This window comes from Indicator indicator, chromosome 25 (genome assembly GCF_027791375.1).
Source record: "Indicator indicator isolate 239-I01 chromosome 25, UM_Iind_1.1, whole genome shotgun sequence".
NCBI classification, from domain to species: domain Eukaryota; kingdom Metazoa; phylum Chordata; class Aves; order Piciformes; family Indicatoridae; genus Indicator; species Indicator indicator.
This window is the reverse complement of record NC_072034.1, coordinates 2429739-2450276: the sequence shown is the minus strand read 5'-3', so window position 1 is coordinate 2450276 and position 20538 is coordinate 2429739. Positions and strand designations below refer to the sequence as shown.

Genomic DNA, 20538 nt, shown 5'->3' with positions numbered 1-20538 from the left:
CCTGAACTGGGTGCTCACTGCTTTGATTGTTTTCACCTTTTCCCTTCCAGAACTACGTCCCCAGCAAGTCAGTGCTGTGGGGTTTGGTGGGATCAGAGCTCAGCACAGGGCAGTGCTGGGTCTTAACTAAAGCAGGTGGGCTTGGAATGAGCAGGGCAGAACCTGGTGTGGGTGCTCAGCACGAGTTAGGACTTGCCAAAAGCTCCCACTGGGGTTTGCTGGTGATGAAGGGCAGCAAAGCAGGAGCTGCCATAAAGGGTTTTTTTCACTCATTTCACCATTTTCCCCTCCAGCTTGCTTTAGCAAGTAGGAATTAGTGCAGTTAATTGCTGCTGAGTGAAATCTGCTCCAGGAAAACCCAAGCCCCTTGGGTTTCTCTCCCATTTGGTGTCAAAAAGAGTCAGGATCCAAGCCAGGCCAGACAACATTTTGGACTGTGAGCCATTAGCTTCAATTTCTTTTCTCTTTGGGATAATTTGTTCCTTTTCAGAGTCTGAAGTGCTGTGCAAGGGACTCTACTCCCCTTTGGGGGTATTCTGGCCAGCTGCAGGCAGGTTCTCTGTGCCCTGGTTCATTTCAGATGGCAAAGCTTAAAGAGGAGCAGCAGCAGTGCAGGACTTGCAGTGCAGGTCCAAGAGCTGAGGCTCTTGCACTCAGCTTAGAGGTGGCCCCAGCCAGTGAGGATTTGGGGGTGGCTCTTACTGCTTCAGTGCCCTTCTGCAGAACCATCTTCAGATGAGTGGTGCTTCTCCCACAGCCTCCTAAACACACTCCTGAGGGAACAGTTTGCTGTTGGAGTGTGAAATGGGAGTGTGATGGTGATCCAGGGAGAGCCATTCTCTGGCCACTCTAACATTTTCCTGCCCTGACTTAAGGTCACCCCAGCACTATGCCTGCTGCTCTGTCTGCTTCTCTCCAGGACCAAAGACGTGCTCACCTTCTGGCAAACATCTCCTGACTTCCTTTGCCAGGCTTTGCAGTATCAGCCTTGCCTTGCTTGGGAGGTGCAAAAATAATTCCAAGTATCCTCTACTGAGCAAGAGCAGGTGGAGACCCCAGGAGAGCCCTGAACAGCCCTTCTCCCTCCCCCTTCTCCCTCCCCCTTCTCCCTCCCCCTTCTCCCTCCCCCTTCTCCCTCCCCCTTCTCCCTCCCCCTTCTCCCTCCCCCTTCTCCCTCCCCCTTCTCCCTCCCCCTTCTCCCTCCCCCTTCTCCCTCCCCCTTCTCCCTCCCCCTCCTCCCTCCCCCTCCTCCCTCCCCCTCTCCCTCCCCCTTCTCCCTCCCCCTTCTCCCTCCCCCTTCTCCCTCCCCCTAGGTTGGACTCAACTCTAACAGGAGTTGAGACAGCCCAGCTTGAGGAACCTCTGCACATCAGGTCTGGCCCTTGTAAAATTGAGAAGAAACCCTGGGGTTTAGATAAATCACAGCAGGCTAAGATGTCTTGGTGAGCTTCTCAGAAGCCAACCCTCTTCTCTTTCTGCTTCAGCTGAGCTTCCATTGGTACTTCCTGCAGCCAACTCCAAGCTGGACTGGGTGGTGTCTTAAAAAGTGGTGGGAAAGGAGCTGGTGAGAGGGGAAGCTAAGTGGCACAAGATCATCCTTCCAACCTGTTTTCCTTCCCAAGTGTGAAGGACAAGGGAGGGTGGGGTGCAGTGGGGAACCAGCTAAGCTGGCTGCTGCTTCTTCAAGTTTCTTCCCTTCTTTTCTTCTCCTCCTTCCTCCAGAACCCTCTCTGAAGGCTGATTTGACTTTGTGGCAGACCATGAAAACGTTCTAAGACCTTTTACACGTTTCTTTCACAGTCTGACTGCCCTTACTCAGAAAAAGTCCCAAGTATTAAAATCCCAATGGACATCATGGAGCAGGAACCTTTCCTAAGTGATAGCAAACCTGCTGACAGTGAGTAGAACCAACCTCTTGCATGCCTGCTTGACTCTGACTTGCACTCCCAACATAGAGACCTCTTTTAGTGATGGCTTTTGGAGATCTGCTTTCTCTCTTGGGGGTTTTGGGGTTGGGCTTTTCTCTTTTGTGTTTTTTTTTTCTTTCTTCCTTTTTTTATTTTTTTAACTCCAGGCCTCTGATTTAGGACAGGTTTGGGGGGAGGGGGTTGTGAGTTTGGGTTTTTTTTTTTTTTTTGTTTTGTTTCTTTCCTCATTACCAATTTGATGTTGTTCCTTCTGGTGCCTTTTAACCAGCTACTAACAGGTCCCTGGGCCACTGTGCTCCTTCCCCTCTTGTCTTAACCCCACTGATGGTTCCACTGATTGAATTTTTTGTTTGTTTTTCCTCTGAGCAGCAGGTCCAAAGCCCCCACCCCTCCCCACCCCACTGTCCCCTTGCTGTTTGTTTCCTTAGGTGCCAAGCAGCCACACAACCCCGCGCTTAAAAGAAGTCCTTAAGCGCATCCTTGATCATCATCAGTTGACCATTAACCTATTTCCCTTCTTAGGTGATTGGCTTTTGTGCTACTCTGCTTCCTTTCAATTCCTCAATCAATACCCAGAATTGATGATTGTCACCTTAACTTTCAGCCCTTTTCACTTGCCATGTGATTAAACCTTTTAAGTGAGGACGAGCGACCAGCTCCAGTATGTTGAAACAGGAGGAGTAGTTTACATAAAGACTCAGGTTTGGCAGGGAATGATGGAATTGTTTGGGTTGGGAAAGACCTCCCAGATCATGGAGTCCAACCATTGACCCAGCACCATCATGGTCATTAGACCATAGAATGGTTTGGATTGGAAAAGCCTTCTAAGATCATCCAGTCCAGCCATCAACCCAACAGCACCATGGCCATTAGACCATAGAATTGTTTGGGTTGGAAAGGCCTTCTAAGATCATTGAGTCCAACCATTGACCCAACAGCACCATGGCCATTAGACTATAGAATTGTTTGGGTTAGAAAAGCCTTCTAAGATCATCCAGTCCAACATTTGACCCAGCACCATCATGGCCACTAAACCATAGAATCACAGAATTTTGGGGGTTGGAAAAGACCTCCAAGATTGCTGAGTCCAAACTTTGACCCAATACCACCATGGTCTTACAGTTGTTTGGGTTGGAAAAGCCCTTTAAGGTCACCCAGACCAACCAACAACCCAACACCGCCATGGCCAGTTGCCATGGCCACATGTTTTTTGAACACCTCCAGGGATGGAGTCTCCACCACCTCCATTCCAATGCCTGACCTTGACAGGCCAGGTGGGACAGCGAGGTTAACAGTGAGGACATGTCCCCAGAGTGGGTCAGGAGAGGAAAGCCATTAGAGGCAGCAAGCCACCTCTTTTTCTCACCAAGAGAGGTTGGCTGTGACAGTGATGAGCTCAGGGTAGCTACAGTGGTGTAGGTACAAGGTAAGTGGCCAGACCTGAAGGTGGTGAAGTGCTGGGAAATGAGACTTTGGTCCTGTGGGGTTTGATCTTGGAGGAAAAAGAGAGAGAGAGAGGGAGAGGAGTGGAGTGGAGTATTGTGACTTCCAAGCTGGGAAGTCCACCTGGCAGGCAGCCAGCAGTCAAAAAAACCCAAAAGTTTTGCCAAGTAGATGAGACCATGCTGAGAAGTGGAGGCTGGGCTTGAGGAGCCCACCAGGTGCTGCCAGGCAGTGACAAACCAAACTTCTCTTTCCCTCCCCACCAGGAGAAAAATCACCAACATTCCTTGAGCGCCATACGTCGTGCTGATGCAATTCCTTTCCTCCAGTCACACACCATGCCAAGGTAGGCACCCAGCACTGCCCTGGCTGATGGCTTCCTCCAGAGCATCTCAGCTACTTCACAGCACCCTGAAGGTCCTGTCCCCTTGTAGGAAAACTCTGGAAGTGTGCTTGGAGAAGATCTGTTTCCCCACATCCGTGGTAGGAAATAAATAGGAGCGGCAAGGAAGGGGGTGAGGAGCAAGTTCTCAGAGCTCAGCCACTTTGGGTGGGGACCACCTTGGACCTCCCAGTGTCAAGAGTTGGATCTAAACCGAGGCAGCAATAATCCTCTGAGATGTCAAAGCAGTGTCCTGCACTTCTAGGTGCTGGAGAGCCTGTGAGGTTCATCCCAATGGCCATGAGCAGATGAATTCCAAGGCAGCTCAGGGGGCTTGCCACAGCTCGGTGAGAAGCTCAAGTGCTGGGCACTTGGAGCCTCCTGAGGGGATGGAATTAGTGGAGTTACCTCCTGACAGGTGCAGGGCTCAGGCCATGGAATGGTGGCTTGAGATCATGAGTGTATGAGGTGAACACTGCTCAGGTCAACTCCTGGAAGTGCTCTGATGTGATGTGTGGGCCAGAGCTGAAGACCACCAGGGTGTCAGCTTGAGAATGCTGCACTGGGTGAGCTAATGCAAAGAGCCCAGACTGGGAGCTGAGGGGTCTGGTCCATCTCAGCTGTCCATTGAGTGTCCCAGCAAGCCCCAGGATCTGCAGTTCTCCCAGCTGACACCAGCTGCCTGTTTTGTTGGCAAGGTGCTGGGTTTCTCCTGCAAGCTGTGAAGCATTGGTGTGTGTCAGGCCTGGGTCACAGGGAGGCTGTGCTAGCAGGAATCCCAAGCACAGCAGACCACATTAGGAGCTGGAGGTGGTCCCTGCATTGTAGAAGCTGGAGGTGCTGCCTGTGTTGTAGGAGCTGGAGGTGCTGCCTGCGTTGTAGGAGCTGGAGGTGCTGCCTGCGTTGTAGGAGCTGGAGGTGCTGCCTGCGTTGTAGGAGCTGGAGGTGCTGCCTGTGTTGTAGGAGCTGGAGGTGCTGCCTGCGTTGTAGGAGCTGGAGGTGGCTGCCTGCATTGTAGGAGCTGGAGGTGCTGCCTGCGTTGTAGGAGCTGGAGGTGCTGCCTGCGTTGTAGGAGCTGGAGGTGCTGCCTGCGTTGTAGGAGCTGGAGGTGGAGGTGCTGCCTGCGTTGTAGGAGCTGGAGGTGGAGGTGCTGCCTGCGTTGTAGGAGCTGGAGGTGGAGGTGCTGCCTGCGTTGTAGGAGCTGGAGGTGGAGGTGCTGCCTGCGTTGTAGGAGCTGGAGGTGGTGCCTGCGTTGTAGGAGCTGGAGGTGGTCCCTGCGTTGCAGGAGCTGGAGGTGCTGCCTGCATTGTAGGAGCTGGAGGTGGTCCCTGCATTGTAGGAGCTGGAGGTGGTCCCTGCATTGTAGGAGCTGGAGGTGGTCCCTGCGTTGTAGGAGCTGGAGGTGCTGCCTGCGTTGCAGGAGCTGGAGGTGCTGCCTGCGTTGTAGGAGCTGGAGGTGGAGGTGCTCCCTGCGTTGTAGGAGCTGGAGGTGGAGGTGCTCCCTGCGTTGTAGGAGCTGGAGGTGGAGGTGCTCCCTGCGTTGTAGGAGCTGGAGGTGGAGGTGCTCCCTGCGTTGTAGGAGCTGGAGGTGGAGGTGCTCCCTGTGTTGTAGGAGCTGGAGGTAGTCCCCACCCTGACCTGGTCTTTCTTTTTGTCCACAGCCCTCCACGACCTCCAGTCAAAGTTGTGCCTCAAATTAGAATAGAAGTGGAGCCTGCAGACCGTGGTTACTTCTGGAGGAGCAAGGGAACAGAAACCACTTTGTAATTTGTCTGTCCAACCTGGCCTGGGCTTTCTTCTGCCATTAGCCAAACGCTCACCTGCTCCCCGTGCTGCCCCTCACCCCTCTTCACCCCACCTTCTGACCAAGACTCCTTTGGGCCTTCTCTATGGCTCCAGAGAGGCGTGGAGGGGTGTCCCCCCCTCACCACCACCAGCCCCCCACCCTACCCCAGCGGCAGGAGCCGGCATCGTGGCATCACCCTTTGGGATCCAGCAGAACCGAAGCGACCTCCAGGATGGAAGCTGCTGGAAGGAAAAGTGCTGCTGACAAGTTGGCTCCTGAAGGCCAGGCTTGGAGTTGAGGCAGGAAGGAAGAGGAGAAGGTTCCCCTTCCCTCCCAGAGCAGACAGAGCCCTGCCATCAGACCTCCCTTTCCTATGCAATGTGTTGGGTTTTGGGGTTGGGTTTGGGTTATTTTTTTGGTTAAGGAAACAACTTAAATGGACTTAAATCTGTCAGGTACCTTGAAGAGTGTTATTATTATTTTTTTCCCTAGTTTATTTTGTTTAAATTATGGGGAGCCTAACCTACAAATTTTGGGGCTTTTTTTTTTCCTTTTTTGGTCAAATTTTTAACTTTTTTTTAATTACTGTAAAGAAAAAGACAAAAAAAAGGACAACAACAACAAAAAAAGAAAACATACAAAAAAAAAAAAACCAACCACAATTTTTTTTTTCCTGCAGCAGGAAATTTATAGAGTTCTGAGTAGTTCTACCTCTTATTTCTAGATGCCAGGCTTTCTGTAAAAAAAAAAAAAAGAAAAAAGAAGGAAAAAAGGAAAAAGAAAAAAAGAAAAAGGAAAAGGAAGAAAAAAAGAAAAAGGAAGGAAAAATAAAAAGAAGGAAAAAAGAAAAAAGAAGAAAAAAGGGGAAAAAGAAAAAAGAAGGAAAAAAGAAAAAGGAAAAAAATGGAGGAAAAAAGAAAAAAGGAGGAAAAAAAGGGAAAAAGAAGAAAAAGGAAAAAGAAGGAAAAAAGAAAAAATGAGAAAGAAGAGGAAAAAAGGAGAAAAAAGAAGAAAAAGAGGAAAAAAGAAAAAAGGAAAAAAGAAGAAAAAGGAAAAAGAAGGAAAAAGAAAAATGAGAAAGAAGAGGAAAAAAGGAGAAAAAAGAAGAAAAAGAGGAAAAAGAAAAAAGGAAAAAAGAAGAAAAAGGAAAAAGAAGGAAAAAAGAAAAAATGAGAAAGAAGATGAAAAAAGGAGAAAAAAGAAGAAAAAGAGGAAAAAAGAAAAAAGGAAAAAAGAAGAAAAAGGAAAAAGAAGGAAAAAAGAAAAAATGAGAAAGAAGAGGAAAAAAGGAGAAAAAAGAAGAAAAAGAGGAAAAAAGAAAAAAGGAAAAAAGAAGAAAAAGGAAAAGAAGGAAAAAGAAAAATGAGAAGAAGGAAAAAAGGAGAAAAAGAAGAAAAAGAGGAAAAAAGAAAAAGGAAAAAAGAAGAAAAAGGAAAAAGAAGGAAAAAAGAAAAAATGAGAAAGAAGAGGAAAAAAGGAGAAAAAAGAAGAAAAAGAGGAAAAAAGAAAAAAGGAAAAAAGAAGGAAAAAAAAAAGAAAAAAGGGGAAAAATAAAAAAGAAGGAAAAAGGAAAAAAAAAGAAGAAAAAACCCCAACAACAAGAAAGGAGAAGAAGAAGAAAAAAAAAATCAATGTCTTGTACCACCTAAAAATGTGATTTTGACTTTTGTTTTTAACAGCCACCCAAGCCACAAAGCTCCACCACACAACCTCCTCCAGGCTGTGGCACGAGGCTGGAGCAGGTTTGATGGACACCTTCTGCTCTGAAAGCTTTGCTTTGGGTTGTGTTGTGTTCTCTTTATTGGTTTTTGGTTTGGGGTTTTTGGGTTTGGGGTTTTGGGGGATTTTTTTGTGGTTTTTATTTTTGGTCATTGATCTGGACTTGGTGATGAAGGAGATGGAGTGGGACTGAAGGACTTTTAGGAGCTAGGAAGTCTGAGGTGTAAGTGTCAGGTTGGGAGGCCACCACCAAGGGCAGTGGGCAGAGGGTGGTGGTAACTCAGGTTGTTGATGGTGGTGGTGGAGTTAGCTGGTGTGAAACAGGACTTGGGTGTGAGAAGATCCTCAGATGTTCCTCAGGCACGATGGAGGAGGAGAAAAGGCAGCTGAGGAAGGCCAGCTGGGGTGTTCCTCAGGCTCAAAACATCTGCATCCTCCAGCATCCTACTTCTACATCTACAGAATCTCCTTCTGTGGGGACTTTCAAGACCCAGCTGGATGCATTCCTGTGGGACCTCCTCTGGCAGGGGGGGTTGGGCTCAATCTCCAGAGGTGCCTTTCAACCCCTAGCATTCTGTGATTCACCCTCAGTGTGGTCCTGGAGCCATCCATCTGTACCTGGTGATGCATCCAAAACCAAGCAGGCAAGGACTGGGCATGGCCAGGTGTTGGTTTCAAAGCAAGTGAGGAGACAGCACCTTGGAAGGAATGGTGGAGGTCCTCTCTGGAGCACATCTCCCAAGGTACTTGTGTGCACCTTTGGGAAATGGGCTTCACCAAGACATTTCTGTGGTGGAAGGTGAGGGCTACAGTGACTACATCTAACCCACTAAAAACTTCACCCAGCAGAGAAGAAAACGAAGCCCAGCTGCAGGAGCTAAGGTCCCCAAGGAGAAGAATCCCACCACAGAGAACAGGCAGGTGGCTGCTGCTCTCATCCCTGCAGAACTGAAGTCCACACTGGTTAAGCAAATGGAGGTCCATGATGGTACTGAGACCTTCACCAGCATCTCCTCACTTGGAGGAGTCATATCAGCAGTAGGGTGTTGGACCAGATGAGCCTTGAGGTCCCTTCCAACCTGGTATTCCATGATCTTCTGAGCAGGAGCAGCTGGCCACCTCCCTTCCCTTGTGGTTCAAGGAGAAGCTGATAGACACCATGGTGGTCTGAGCTTGGTCTGCTGCAGATGGTTGCTGGTGCAGAAGGATGGTGGAGGTGCACCTCCCTCCATTCCCCCACTCCTCCAGGGCTCTTCCATGGAATGTGTGGACTCAGACTGGTAGCATGGGAAAGGCTGGGGAGAGGTTGGAAAGAGCCAGAAAAGGAGCAGCTGGGTGATCCCTGCCACTCTCCAGAGGATGGACAACCTGGGATGTGCATTGCCAACCTTCAACCAATGGTCTCCATCCCTTGGTGAACACAAGGCCTTGGTATGGACTCCAGCATCACCTGTGGAGGACTTGGGAGCTGATTTTTGTAGGGATCTCAAGAGCTGATGGAGGAAAGATCAAGCCAGAGGAGTGGAGAAGCAGCTTTCCTCCTTCCAGGTAGGCTCCACGGGTAGGACACTGCACCCACATCCCGTGGGCACCTTCCCATCTGGTCAAGTGTCCCCCAGAACGAGGTCTTCCACTTCTGAACTGTGTTAAATGTACTTGAAATGTGTTGACTGCTGATCCAGGAGCTTTCTTCTCCCTTTCTTCTCCACTGGAACCCGAGGGAGCTGTAGAACAGAGGGTGGTGTTGGGACAAAGGTTTCCCATGAAGAGCACATAGCTCTGGTGAGAAGAGCTGGAGATGTTTCCTGGTACCTGATGCTGACACTTGGGTGGTGGTTGTGTCTCTCCTGTTGGGTTTTCCTTTGAAGAAAAGCAAAACAAAACAGCAAACCCAACAGCAAGAGAGCAGCCAAGAGCTGGCACCAGGAGAAGAGGCACAAGGACAGTCCCACTGCACTTCACTTGGACAAGAAAGCTTCTCCTTGACCAGGATTGGGTGGTTTGATGGGGAAAAGCTGAGCCACTGCTTCTGGGGAAGAGGTGTGGAGGCTGCCCCAAAAGCCCTCTGAGGTGGCCATCAAAGGGATAAACATCCCAGAGCAGAACAAAGGCAGGTCCCACATCACAGTGGGACCGTGGGGTAGCTACCCAAGTGAGACTTCAGGGCAGCCACCCAGGTGGGACCAACATGACAGCCACCCTGGTGGGACCCCAGAACAACCACCCTGGTGGGACCCCAGAACAACCACCCTGGTGGGACCCCAGCTGCAAGCCAGCTTTGTCCCAGCCCCCTGGAGCACGGTGGCCAAGATGTGTGTAGCCCACACTTGGCTGTCCCAGTGGCAGATAAATCTTTTTTTGGTCTTATTTTGTGGGGGTTTGGTTTGGTTTGATTTATTTTTTGGAATCATCAGGCACTTTCAGCTACTTCTTTTTTTTTTCCCCCTTATTATTATTTTTAATTCTTCACAAGTTCTGCTTCGGAAGAAAGAAGAAAGGAAAAGTAAAAAACAAAACAAAACCACAATTTGGGTGGAAAATTGAAATGGTGGAATAATAATAATAAAAACACCCAAAAAAAAAAAGAAAAAAATTAAAAACAAACAAAAAGGCAGAAAACATTTCAATAATATTAAAATGATTTTGGTTTATTTTATTTTTATTGTATTTTATTGTTTTATTTTTTATTTTATTGTATTTTATTTTGTGTTTTATTTTATTTTTTATTTTATTTTGTTTTATTTTATTGTGTTTTGGTTTATTTTATTTTCTTGTATTTTATTTTATTGTGTTTTTTATTTTATTTTATTGTGGTTTATTTTATTGTGTTTTATTTTACTTTATTATTTTATTTTACTTTATTTTATTTTTTGGGGGGGAGGTTGTTTTGGGTTTGGTTTTGGTTTTTTGGTGGTTTTTTTTTTTTTGCTTTTTTTTTCCCAAGTAATATAAACCACAAAATTCCTGATAACCTCTTAGTCTTTTACAGTTTTCTGAAGCTTTCTATTTGTGACTTTTATGGAATCAAAAAAAAGAAAAAAAAGAAAAAAAAAGAGATGAAGATGATGAAGATATTTTAGCATTTCTATTTTTCAAAATTCAATGTATACTGAAAAAAAAAAGAAAAAAAAAGAAATAAAAGTAACTTTATGCACTTAGTGGGGAGCTGCTTCTCTTTCTTTCTCTTTAGGCAGGGGTAGAATGGGTTGGGTTGGAAGGGACCTCCAAAGGTCTTCCCCTTCCCATGGTCCTGTCTGATTGACTCCACATCTTCCATGACTCTTTCATAGAGCCATTCATGGAATGGGTTGGAAGGGACCTCCAGAGGTCCCCCCTGCAAGGTTCTAGACTCAGACCTGTCTGATTCTACCTCCTCCATAACTCTTTCATAGAGTCATTCATGGAATGAGTTGGAGGAGACCCCCAAAGGTCCTCCCCTTCCCATGGTCCTGTCTGATTGGCTCCACATCATTCCTCACTCTTTCATAGATTCATTCATGGAATAGGTTGAAAGGGACCTCCAGAGGTTTCCCCCCTGCGAGGTTCTAGACTCAGCCCTGGCTGGTTCTACCTCCTCCTTAACTCTTTCATAGTCATGCATGGAATGGGTTGGAAGGGACCTCCAGAGGTTCCCCCCTTGCAAGGTTCTCGACTCAGCCCTGTCTGATTCTACCTCCTCCATCACTCTTCCGTTGATTCATTTGTAGAATGGGTTGGGTTCCTTTGCCTCCTGCTGCTTTATCTCAGCAGCTTGGCCAAAGATGTGCAAGGGGTGAGGAGGTCTTTGCTTAGGAAAAGAACCATCCTTGGTTGCTGACAGCCAGCAGACCTCAGCCTCTTCTTCTCCAGACCGAATACCCCCAGTTCCCTCAGCTGCTCCTCCCCAGCCCTGTTCTCCAGACCCTTCCCCAGCTCTGTTGCCCTTCTCTGGATACTCTCCAGCCCCTTACGATGTGCAGGGTGAGTGGTGCCCTGCAGTGCACTCCTGCCTGGCTCTCTGCTCCCTTGGGGGGCTGCTGCTGGCCCTGAGCTCTGCTGGAGCTTTCCGTGGGCTTGGTGTCTTCCAGCACAGCTCCTGGAAACAGCCAACCAGCATAGGAGATGTTCTGGGCTGGTTTCCTTGTGAGTGTCCAGCTCTTGCTGGAAACACAGAAGGTCACTGTGAGGAAGAGCCACCAAGGTGAGCAGATGCTGGAGAACCTCCCCTGTGGGGACAGACTGGAAGAGTTGGGGCTGTTCAGCATGGAGAAGGCTGCAGGGAGACCTTAGAGCAGCCTTCCAGTACCTGAAGGGGCTCCAGGAGAGCTGGGGAGGGACAAAAAGGGCTTGGAGTGAGAGGATGAGGGACAATGGCTGTGAGCTGGGAGACTGAGACTGGAGATGAGGAAGAAATTGTTGCCAGTGAGGGTGGGGAGAGACTGGCACAGGTTGCCCAGGGGGATTGTGGATGTCCCCTCCCTGGAGGTGTTCAAGGCCAGGCTGGATGAGGCCCTGAAGCACCTGGGCTGGTGGGAGGTGTCTGGCAGGGAGTTGGAACTGGATGAGCTTTAAGGTCCCCTCCAACCCAACCCATTCTATGATTCCCAGTCTCCCCAGGGTGCAGAAAGCCTCTTCAGCAGCACTGAGGATGCGTTTTGAAGTCTTTATTGCAGGAAGCCATCGATGGTGATGGTGGTGGGGAGCAGCAGGCTTGGGGGCACCTTCCTCTCCAGGTGCAAGGAGAAGTATCCCCCTGTGGAGCATCCTCCAGCCCAGTTCCTTCTTGCTCCACTTCGAGGTCCTGCTTCCCCGTGTGCCCCACAGAGCTCAGCCACACTTCCCAGCCCCTTCTCTCCCTCTTCCCATCATCTATGACCAGAGAAGTGGTCCCTGGCACCAGACCCCCACTCTGGCTGCTCAGCTCTGGGCACCTAACCCAGGAGGCAGGACCCTCCAGCACACAACTCTCCCAGCTGCGAGCTCACCTGCAGAGGGGAAGAACGAGCCAAAGGGCAGCCCAAAGTAAGGAGCTGGCCACCAGTGTGGCATGGGGCTGGGGTGGGGGCCATGTCCTTACCTTGGAGGAGCAGTAGAGGGGAGGTGAGTTGTGGGGGCAGCAGGTGGAGGCGAAGTCAGCTCGCTGCTCCACCAGCTGCCCCAGCAGCTCCGCGCTGGCCTTGGGCACTGCCTCTGCCAAGCTCTCCTGCAGCCTGCAGGGAGGACACCAGGAGGCTTCAGGGTCAGGGAATCAGTAAAGGTTGGAAAATACTGGGGGGACAGGTTGTGCAGAGCTCTGCTGGAGGCCCCATCCCTGCAGACATTCAAGGTCAAACTGGAGGTGGCCCTGGGCAGCCTGCTCTGGTTGGCAGTGTCCCTGCCCTTGGACAAGGTGCCCTTGGAGGGAGCCTTTCCAATTCTGGGGTGTCACTGTCCCCTCTGCTTTCATTGCTGCCTCACCCAGCCAGCATCTTTAATCACGGAATGCTTTGAGTTGCAAAAGCTTTCTAAGATAACATAAGAGTCCAACCTTCAGCCCAACACCACCATGGCCGCCAAACCATGGCCCCAAGAGCCATGGCCACAGGTTTCTTGAACCTCTGCAGGGATGGGGACTCCACCACCTCCCTGGGCAGCCTGTTCCAGTGCTTGAAATGGGGGGCCCAGGGGTGGTGGGGGTGAGAAGCACATGTGGGTGGCAGCAGGAGCAGGGTGGGATGCCCTGCAAGGGCATTTTGCTGGTCTTTAGGCTCAAACCAACCTTTTTATCCTTGGTTTGGGCCAAATTTGGACTGATTTCAGTTTCAGGGGGGTGGGGTGGGGATGGTCCAAGGCTCACCTCTTCTTGAAGTCAAGGAAAGTTAACTGGGTGTACTGGTCACAGAGCTGGTTGGCCTTCTCCAGGAAGAGAGGAAGCTTTTCCCCCATCTGCTGGCGCTGGGTGGCAGAGGAACGGTGTCACTGGGCTGGGAACAGCCCCTGGGGGATGCAGAAGCCCTGGGGGATGTTCCCACTGCTCACCTTGGCATGCAGGCAGCTGGAGGGGTCCTTGGCAGAGCAGCATTCCTCCCTGGCTTTGGTATAAGCATCGTAGAGCATGCTGAGGGCAGCCTCGGGGAGGCTGGGCTGCCTCCGTGCCAGCTCAAACAGGTACCTGCAGCAAGGAGGAGGTTTCCTCACTGGTGCTGCTCAGTGTGGGCTGGGGGCTGTGCCTCACATCTCTCTGCAGGCTCTGGGAGTTGGGGGGGAAGGGGGGAATAGCCCTGAGGGAAGAGCGTGGGGGTGGGGTGGGGGGCTTCCCACCTTCTCCTAACAATCACCGAACCATACAGTGAAGGCAAGGGGAGAACCAAAGAGCTGCTGAGGTTGGAAGAGACCTTTGAGATCATCAATCCAACCTCTCACCCAGAGCTCACAACCCCAGCACTGCTGCTGAGCCACTGCCACTGAACCACATCCCTCAGCACCACATCCACACTCTGACTCCCTCCAGGGATGGGGACTCCACCACCTCCCTGGGCAGCCTCTTCCAGTACCTGACTACCCTTGTTGGGAAGGAATAGTTCCTAATCTCCAATCTGAACCTCCCCTGGCACAAGCTGAGGCTGTTTCCTCTTGTCCTGTCACCTGTTGCAGGTGCCCAGCCCCCACCTTGCTGCAACCTCCTTTCAGGCAGCAGTAGAGAGCAATGAGATCTCCCTCAGCCTCCTCTTCTCCACACTGAACACCCCCAGCTCCCTCAGCTGCTCCTCCCCAGCCCTGTTCTCCAGACCCTTCCCCAGCTTGGTTGCCCTTCTCTGGACCTGCTCCGGCCTCTCAATGTCCTTGTTGGAGTGAGGAGCCCACAGCTGAATGCAGTCCTCAGAGTGTGGTATCCCCAGCACCATGGGCACTGCTCACCTCTTGGCGTGGCCTGCCCCCTCCTCACCACACAGCTGCTTGTCCAGAGGCTTGGGCACCTCGGGCAGCTTGGGGGCGGGTGCTGGTGGCAAAGCAGAGATGCAGAAGTAGTTCTCCATGAGGTTCTTGCCCTTGCAGCAGTTGGCAACCCTCTCGTCTCGAGCCGACAGCGCACCGCAGGCTTTGGCTGTGTGCTCCGACAGCTGGGGAGAGGAGCAGCACAGGGGGGGAGGGACCCCTCACCGCGGGTGGGCTTCACTCCCTGAGCCCCTGTTGGGACCCAAGAGGTGGTTTTGGGGTGGGCTCCTGGCTCACCCTACCTTTCTCTGCATGCAGTCCTCGGCCACCGAGTCGCAGCACTGGGAGAACACCTCAGCAGCATCTTCTGCCAGGGGGAAGAGGTCCTCAAAGGAAGCTGCAGGCATCTTCTGAGCCAGTGAGGTGAGGAAGCTGGGCAGCACAGGGGGAACAGGGGCTTAGGGAGCACAGCCCCCCCTGACCTCACCACCAGCTCCAGGCAGGGGGTCTTGGGAGGGAGGTGATGAGGAGCCCCGGGGCTTGCTCTGCATCTCCACCCTGCACAGACTCTTCCCACCACGGCTGGGGTTGCACCTGGGTTAGCTTTGTGCATGCTGCCTGCCAGTAGCTCAAAAGAGGACCCTGCTGCCAGCTGATGGGCACAAAAAGCCAGTGTCCCCCTTACCTGAGGGTGACCTTGTCCTTGCCATAGGCACTGAAGCGGGAGCAGCCCCGGTTGGACAGCAGGGTCAGCAGGGACAGGGTTTTCCTTGCCAGTTTCTGTCACACACCAAGAGGGTGGAGGTGGCCCAGGGAAGCAGAAGGAGCCCTCTCCAGCCACCTCTCCTTCAGGCCACCCTGCACGGTACTCTCCCAGCAATCTGAAGGACCTCACCTCCTTCAGGAAGCAGGCAGTGGGCACAGGGGAGATGCAGCAGGTGGAGACCATGGAGAGGAAGCTCCTGGTGGAGCCCAGGAGCACGGGCAGGGGAGCCTGGCCATAGCTGCTGGCATACTCGTAGAGGAACCTGTGACAGAGGTGGGCTGAGGAGGTCCAGCAGCCCAGGGCTGGGTGCTCAGGTGCAGGAGGTGTGGGGCTCGGGGGTGTTGGGGCTGTGCAGGGATAGAAGCCCACTCCAGATACCACCCTGTGCTGCCAGCTTATCACACCAAGCCGTGGAGTGGGCTGCTGGCCCCTCCCCATGCACCTGCACTCCTCACCCCTCTGCTCAGATGCTGCCCTGTGCAGGACACCCCAACCTTTGAGGCCACAGCAGGCACGGCAGAGAGGTGAGACGAGGAAGGCTTTGCTTGGAGGGGCACCTTGGCCAGCAGGGTCTTGGCTCAGCTGGGACTTCTCCACCACCCCCAGCCCCACTCACCGGTCTGCAAAGTCCTTGGGGTCCTTCTTGAAGGCCTGGCAGAGCTCCTGGTTGGAGGGCTGGAGGTAGCGTGGCAGCTGCTGCGGGGGGTGCCGCAGGGCTGCCAGGCACAGCTTCCGCTCCAGCCCCTCCTGCCTGCAGCAGCCGGCGGTGCCCGGGTGGAAGGGGAAGGGAGAGGTCCCGCTGCAGGACTTGGCTGACAGAGCTGAGGACTGCAGCAGAAGGGAGAAGGGAGGGAGGTTAGGATGCTGGGGGCCAGCCCGGTCCCTCCACCTCCGCTTTTGGGGTCAGCCTCACCCCAGCGTCGTAGCAGGAGGGGTCGGCAGTGTCTGCGCAGCAGGTGGCAGCTAGGGAGACGATCTCCTGCACCAGGTGCTGGATCTCCTCAAAGGTGGCGTTGGAGAACTTCCTGCTCTTGGCTATGATGTTCCTGGCAGCGGGGAGCAAGGAGAGGATGAGCTGGTGGCAAGTTCCTGTCCCTGAAGCAAGGAGAGGGTGAGCTGGTGGCAAGTTCCTGTGCTTTAGGCAGGGAGAGGGTGAGCTGGTGGCAAGTTCCTGTGCTTTAGGCAGGGAGAGGGTGAGCTGGTGGCAAGTTCCTGTCCCTGAAGCACGGAGAGGATGATCTGGTGTCATTGTCCTCTTTCTTAAACCCATCCCCTCCCATTGTTCTTCCAAATGGGGCTTAAGGCCTCCCATTTTTAAGTTGATTTTTGTTCTTCTTTTGGGGGTTATGGGCTGGGTTGAGGTGCTGGGGTGCCCTGGGAGGGCAGGAGGTACCTACAGGGTCCGGAATTCCTCCTTCCCCAGGGTGTTGAACTCCTGGCAGACCTTGTCCCGGATGTAAGCTTTGCCTGGAAGAGTAGAAAAAGGAGGATTTGTGAGCAGGATTTGTGTCTTGGGTCACTTGAGTGCAACCAAGCTGGTGTCTGGGATAGCCAGGACCTGGTGATGTGCTGGGGCTGGGCTCTGGGACACCTCCAGCTTTGCTCTCCCCTCCTGTGTCCTTCTCTTTGGGGGGGCAACAGAGCTGATTTCCAGCACCTTTCCACCTTGCAGCCAGACAGAAACCTTCCAAGGCAGCCTGGCTCTGCTCCACTGAGTTCCTACGGGAAATAACTCCAATCTTCTGCTTTTGCCAGGGAAAATGATCCCTTGGGGACTAACCTGTCCCCACCTGACCTCCTGCTTTGCTCTCACTCTCCCAGCAGCAGCAGCAGAGTGGGAGTGAGGGGTGCTACAGCTCCACAAAATCCATCCAAAGGCTGTGGAGCTCTGGGTTTATTTCCTTGAGGATTGCTCCTTCCTGCTATTCTCTCAAGTCAGAGGTGGTGGTGATCCTGGGAGATGCTGGGCTTGGAGGAACATCTCTGGTACCCAGGCTGCTTGGGTCAGAGGAAGGGAAAAGGGGAAAACTCCTCTCTGAGCTAGGAGAGCTACAGGGCAATCATCAGGACCTTCACTCCAAGAAGGACACTGAGAGGCTGGAGCAGGTCCAGAGAAGGGCAACCAGGCTGGGGAAGGGTCTGGAGAACAGGGCTGGGGAGGAGCAGCTGAGGGAGCTGGAGAAGGCTGAGACTGGAGCCAGGTGAGGGTTGGTCTCCTCTCCCTAGTCTCAGGTGATAGAAGGAGAGGTAATGGCCTGAACTTGTGCCAGGGGAAGGTTAGGTTGGAGATGAGGAAAAATTTCTTTGCTGCAAGAGTGGTCAGGGATTGGAAGAGGCTGCCCAGGGAGGTGGTGGAAGCCTCATCCCTGGAGGTGTTTAAGGCCAGGCTGGATGTGGCTGTGAGCAACCTGCTCCAGTGTGAGGTGTCCCTGCCCATGGCAGGGGGGTTGGAGCTGGCTGAGCCTTGAGGTCCCTTCCAACCCTGGCAATTCCATGATTCCTGAGGAGCTGCCCAGCTCCACTCCTTCCCCCAAGAGGACTGGTTTGTGCCCTGGCTGCTTGCAGCAAGGCTCCCTGCTGCAGCTGCAAGGGAGCAGTCAGTGCCTGGCTATGCTGCTGGCTGGCTGGGCACTGCAGGAGGCTTAGGTTGGAGATGAGGAACAATTTCATTGCTGCAAGAGTGGTCAGGGATTGGAAGAGGCTGCCCAGGGAGGTGGTGGAGTCCCCATGCCTGGAGGTGTTGAAGAAAGGTGTGGCCATGGCACCTGGGGCCATGGTGGTGTTGGGTTGATGGTGGGACTGGATCTCAGAGGGCTTTTCCAACCTAACTATGCCATGATTCTATCAGGTGCCTTCACCCCTGGTCCAAAGGGACATTTCTCTGCATTTGAAATGTGTCCTGTTGTTTTTTCTGGCAGGGTTTGGAGATCCTGGAGCTCTGGAGACAGGACCATGGAGATCAGGAGCAGCCAGAAGTGAAGCCATCCTGGGTGACTGTCTCCTGGGTCACTTTTTGCAGAAGCAGGGTTGGTTAGACTTTGGTCCCAGCAGGTAAACACTGATAGCACTGTTTGCTGGTCACCTCCCCAAAACCAGGGGCTTGCTCCTGGTACACCCAAGGTCACCTTGGCCAGTGGGAAAGGAAGGCTGAGGGCTGAAGTGGTGGAGTCTCCATCTCTGCAGGCATTCCAAACCCACCTGGACATGTCCCTGTGTGACCTTCTCTGGGTCACCCTGCCTTGGTATAGGGGTTGGACTGGATGATCTCCAGAGGTCCCTTCCAACCTCTCTGTGGGCTCTGCTAGTCTGGTAACAGTGGGGAAAGGAGGAGGCAGTGGGGAAAGGAGGAGGCAGTGGGGAAAGGAGGAGGCAGTGAGGAAAGGAGGAGGCTGTGGGGAAGGGAGGAGGCAGTGGGGAAGGGAGGAGGCAGTGAGGAAAGGAGGAGGCTGTGGGGAAAGGAGGAGGCAGTGAGGAAAGGAGGAGGCTGTGGGGAAAGGAGGAGGCTGTGGGGAAAGGAGGAGGCAGTGGGGAAGGGAGGAGGCAGTGAGGAAAGGAGGAGGCTGTGGGGAAAGGAGGAGGCTGTGGGGAAAGGATGAGGCAGTGGGGAAGGGAGGAGGCTGTGGGGAAAGGAGGAGGCAGTGAGGAAAGGAGGAGGCAGTGAGGAAAGGAGGAGGCTGTGGGGAAAGGAGGAGGCAGTGAGGAAAGGAGGAGGCAGTGAGGAAAGGAGGAGGCTGTGGGGAAAGGAGGAGGCAGTGAGGAAAGGAGGAGGCAGTGAGGAAAGGAGGAGGCTGTGGGGAAAGGAGGAGGCTGTGGGGAAGGGAGGAGGCTGTGGGGAAAGGAGGAGGCAGTGGGGAAGGGAGGAGGCAGTGGGGAAGGGAGGAGGCTGTGGGGAAAGGAGGAGGCAGTGGGGAAGGGAGGAGGCTGTGGGGAAAGGAGGAGGCTGTGAGGAAAGGAGGAGGCTGTGGGGAAGGGAGGAGGCTGTGGGGAAGGGAGGAGGCTGTGGGGAAGGGAGGAGGCTGTGGGGAAAGGAGGAGGCTGTGGGGAAGGGAGGAGGCTGTGAGGAAAGGAGGAGGCTGTGGGGAAGGGAGGAGGCAGTGGGGAAGGGAGGAGGCTGTGGGGAAGGGAGGAGGCTGTGGGGAAGGGAGGAGGCAGTGAGGAAAGGAGGAGGCTGTGGGGAAGGAGGAGGCAGTGGGGAAGGGAGGAGGCAGTGGGGAAGGGAGGAGGCTGTGGGGAAAGGAGGAGGCTGTGGGGAAGGGAGGAGGCTGTGAGGAAAGGAGGAGGCTGTGAGGAAAGGAGGAGGCTGTGGGGAAAGGAGGAGGCAGTGGGGAAGGGAGGAGGCTGTGGGGAAGGGAGGAGGCTGTGGGGAAAGGAGGAGGCTGTGGGGAAAGAATGTCCTCTCCTGGAGGGAACAGAGGCTGTGGATCAGAGATTGCATTGGCCTGGAAGGGACCCTCAAAGGTCATCTTGTCCACCCCCCACCCCTGCACTCAGCAGGGACATCAAGTCTAATCTTGAATGTCTCCAGGGATGGGACCTCAACTGGTTCCAGTGTCTCACCATCCTGATGTGAAGAACTTCCTCCTGCTGTCCAACCCAGTTCTGCTTCCCAGGCACACCTCCCACCAGCCCAGCTTGCTCAAGGTCTCATCCAGCTTGCCCTTGAACACCTCCAGGGAGAGGACACCCAGGACCTCCCTGGGCAACCTGTTCCAGTGCCTCCCCACCCTCACTCTAAAGAGTTTCTTCTTCAGCTCCAGTCTAAATCCCACACCTTTCCCTTTCCTCTCTCTGGTTCCAGCTCAGCCACTGGGATGGGGAGAGGGAGGACCACCCACAGCTGCTCCCTGGGGTGGAGCAAAGCCCCCAGCAGCCACCAAAGGTCCTTACCTCGGTGCATGGCACCAGCACTGGCTAAAAGCAGCAGCAGCAGCAGCAGGGGGAGAGCTGCCCTCATCTTGGGGCTGGGTTTTGCCTCTTCTGCCCCAAAAAAATGAGGCCTGGAAACCCATCCTGGTGTTTATAGGGAGGGAGGCCTCCTTGCTGAGTCAATCATTAATCCCAGAGGCTGAGCATCCTTGGCCTGCCTGCCATAGCTTGGTGTCCAGCACCTCCAATATCAGCCCAGCTTTAATCATTAACTCAGCAACAAAGGGGAGGTGTTGCTGCAGGACCTCAAGCAGGGTCCTCCTGCCCAGGATGGGTGATGGGCACAAGTCAGGCACTGGAAGAGGCTGCCCAGGGAGGTGGTGGAGTCCCCATCTCTGGGGGTGTTCAAGAAACCTGTGGCCATGGCACCTGGGCACAGGGTTTGGTGACCATGGTGGTGCTGGGTCGATGGTTGGACTGGATGATCTTGGAGGGCTTTGCCAGCCCAAACAATTCTAGGATTGTGTGAACCACAAGAAATGTGGCAAGGAAAGTGTCCTCTGCACACCAAATGCTCCCAGAGCGGGGATTTTTAGGTGGGACAACTGCACTGTGCAGGATGGGGACCTGATGTGGTGCCCTGCTCTGCTGTGACCAGTGCTGGGTCAGCCTGACAGCCCCCTGGGATGACCCATGGCCTGGTGCCATCCCCAAAGCAGGTGCTGCCTCAGAAGGGGAGCAGGGCCAGGGGAAT

The 20538-nt window shown here is 53.2% G+C and overlaps 2 protein-coding genes across 4 annotated transcripts in view; one reads left to right on the top strand and one right to left on the bottom strand.

Annotated features, from left to right (window-relative positions):
• Window positions 1-5520, top strand: part of SLC4A4 (solute carrier family 4 member 4) — a 121069-nt gene extending 115549 nt beyond the window's left edge. For 2 of the 3 annotated variants that reach the window (XM_054392253.1, XM_054392255.1), the window contains 2 exons: window positions 3638-3717; window positions 5415-5520. In XM_054392253.1, coding sequence (XP_054248228.1) covers window positions 3638-3717; window positions 5415-5520 — 186 coding nt within the window. Of the gene's footprint in view, window positions 1-1800; window positions 1898-3637; window positions 3718-5414 lie in introns of those variants that run through there. The other variant, XM_054392254.1, reaches the window with a different exon arrangement.
• A 6376-nt stretch (window positions 5521-11896) lies between these two features.
• On the bottom strand, window positions 11897-19872 carry GC (GC vitamin D binding protein). The gene is made up of 12 exons (XM_054392359.1): window positions 19806-19872; window positions 16316-16385; window positions 15832-15964; window positions 15535-15746; window positions 15048-15180; window positions 14838-14932; window positions 14455-14584; window positions 14135-14337; window positions 13256-13388; window positions 13074-13171; window positions 12315-12447; window positions 11897-12222 (listed from the first exon to the last, which is right to left on the bottom strand). The coding sequence occupies exons 1-12, from the start codon at window positions 19870-19872 to the stop codon at window positions 12169-12171; spliced, it is 1461 nt and encodes a 486-aa protein (XP_054248334.1). The 3' UTR covers window positions 11897-12168.
• Between the last annotated feature and the right edge of the window lie 666 nt (window positions 19873-20538).

Coding starts and splice junctions, on each gene's coding strand:
- GC (XM_054392359.1), bottom strand. CDS start 19,872: ATGAGGGCAGCTCTCCCCCTGCTGCTGCTGCTGCTGCTTTTAGCCAGT. Junction 14,933..15,047: donor CTGCCTGCTTCCTGAAGGAG/GTGAGGTCCTTC, acceptor GGTGTGTGACAG/AAACTGGCAAGGAAAACCCT. Junction 14,338..14,454: donor AGGACTGCATGCAGAGAAAG/GTAGGGTGAGCC, acceptor TCCTCTCCCCAG/CTGTCGGAGCACACAGCCAA.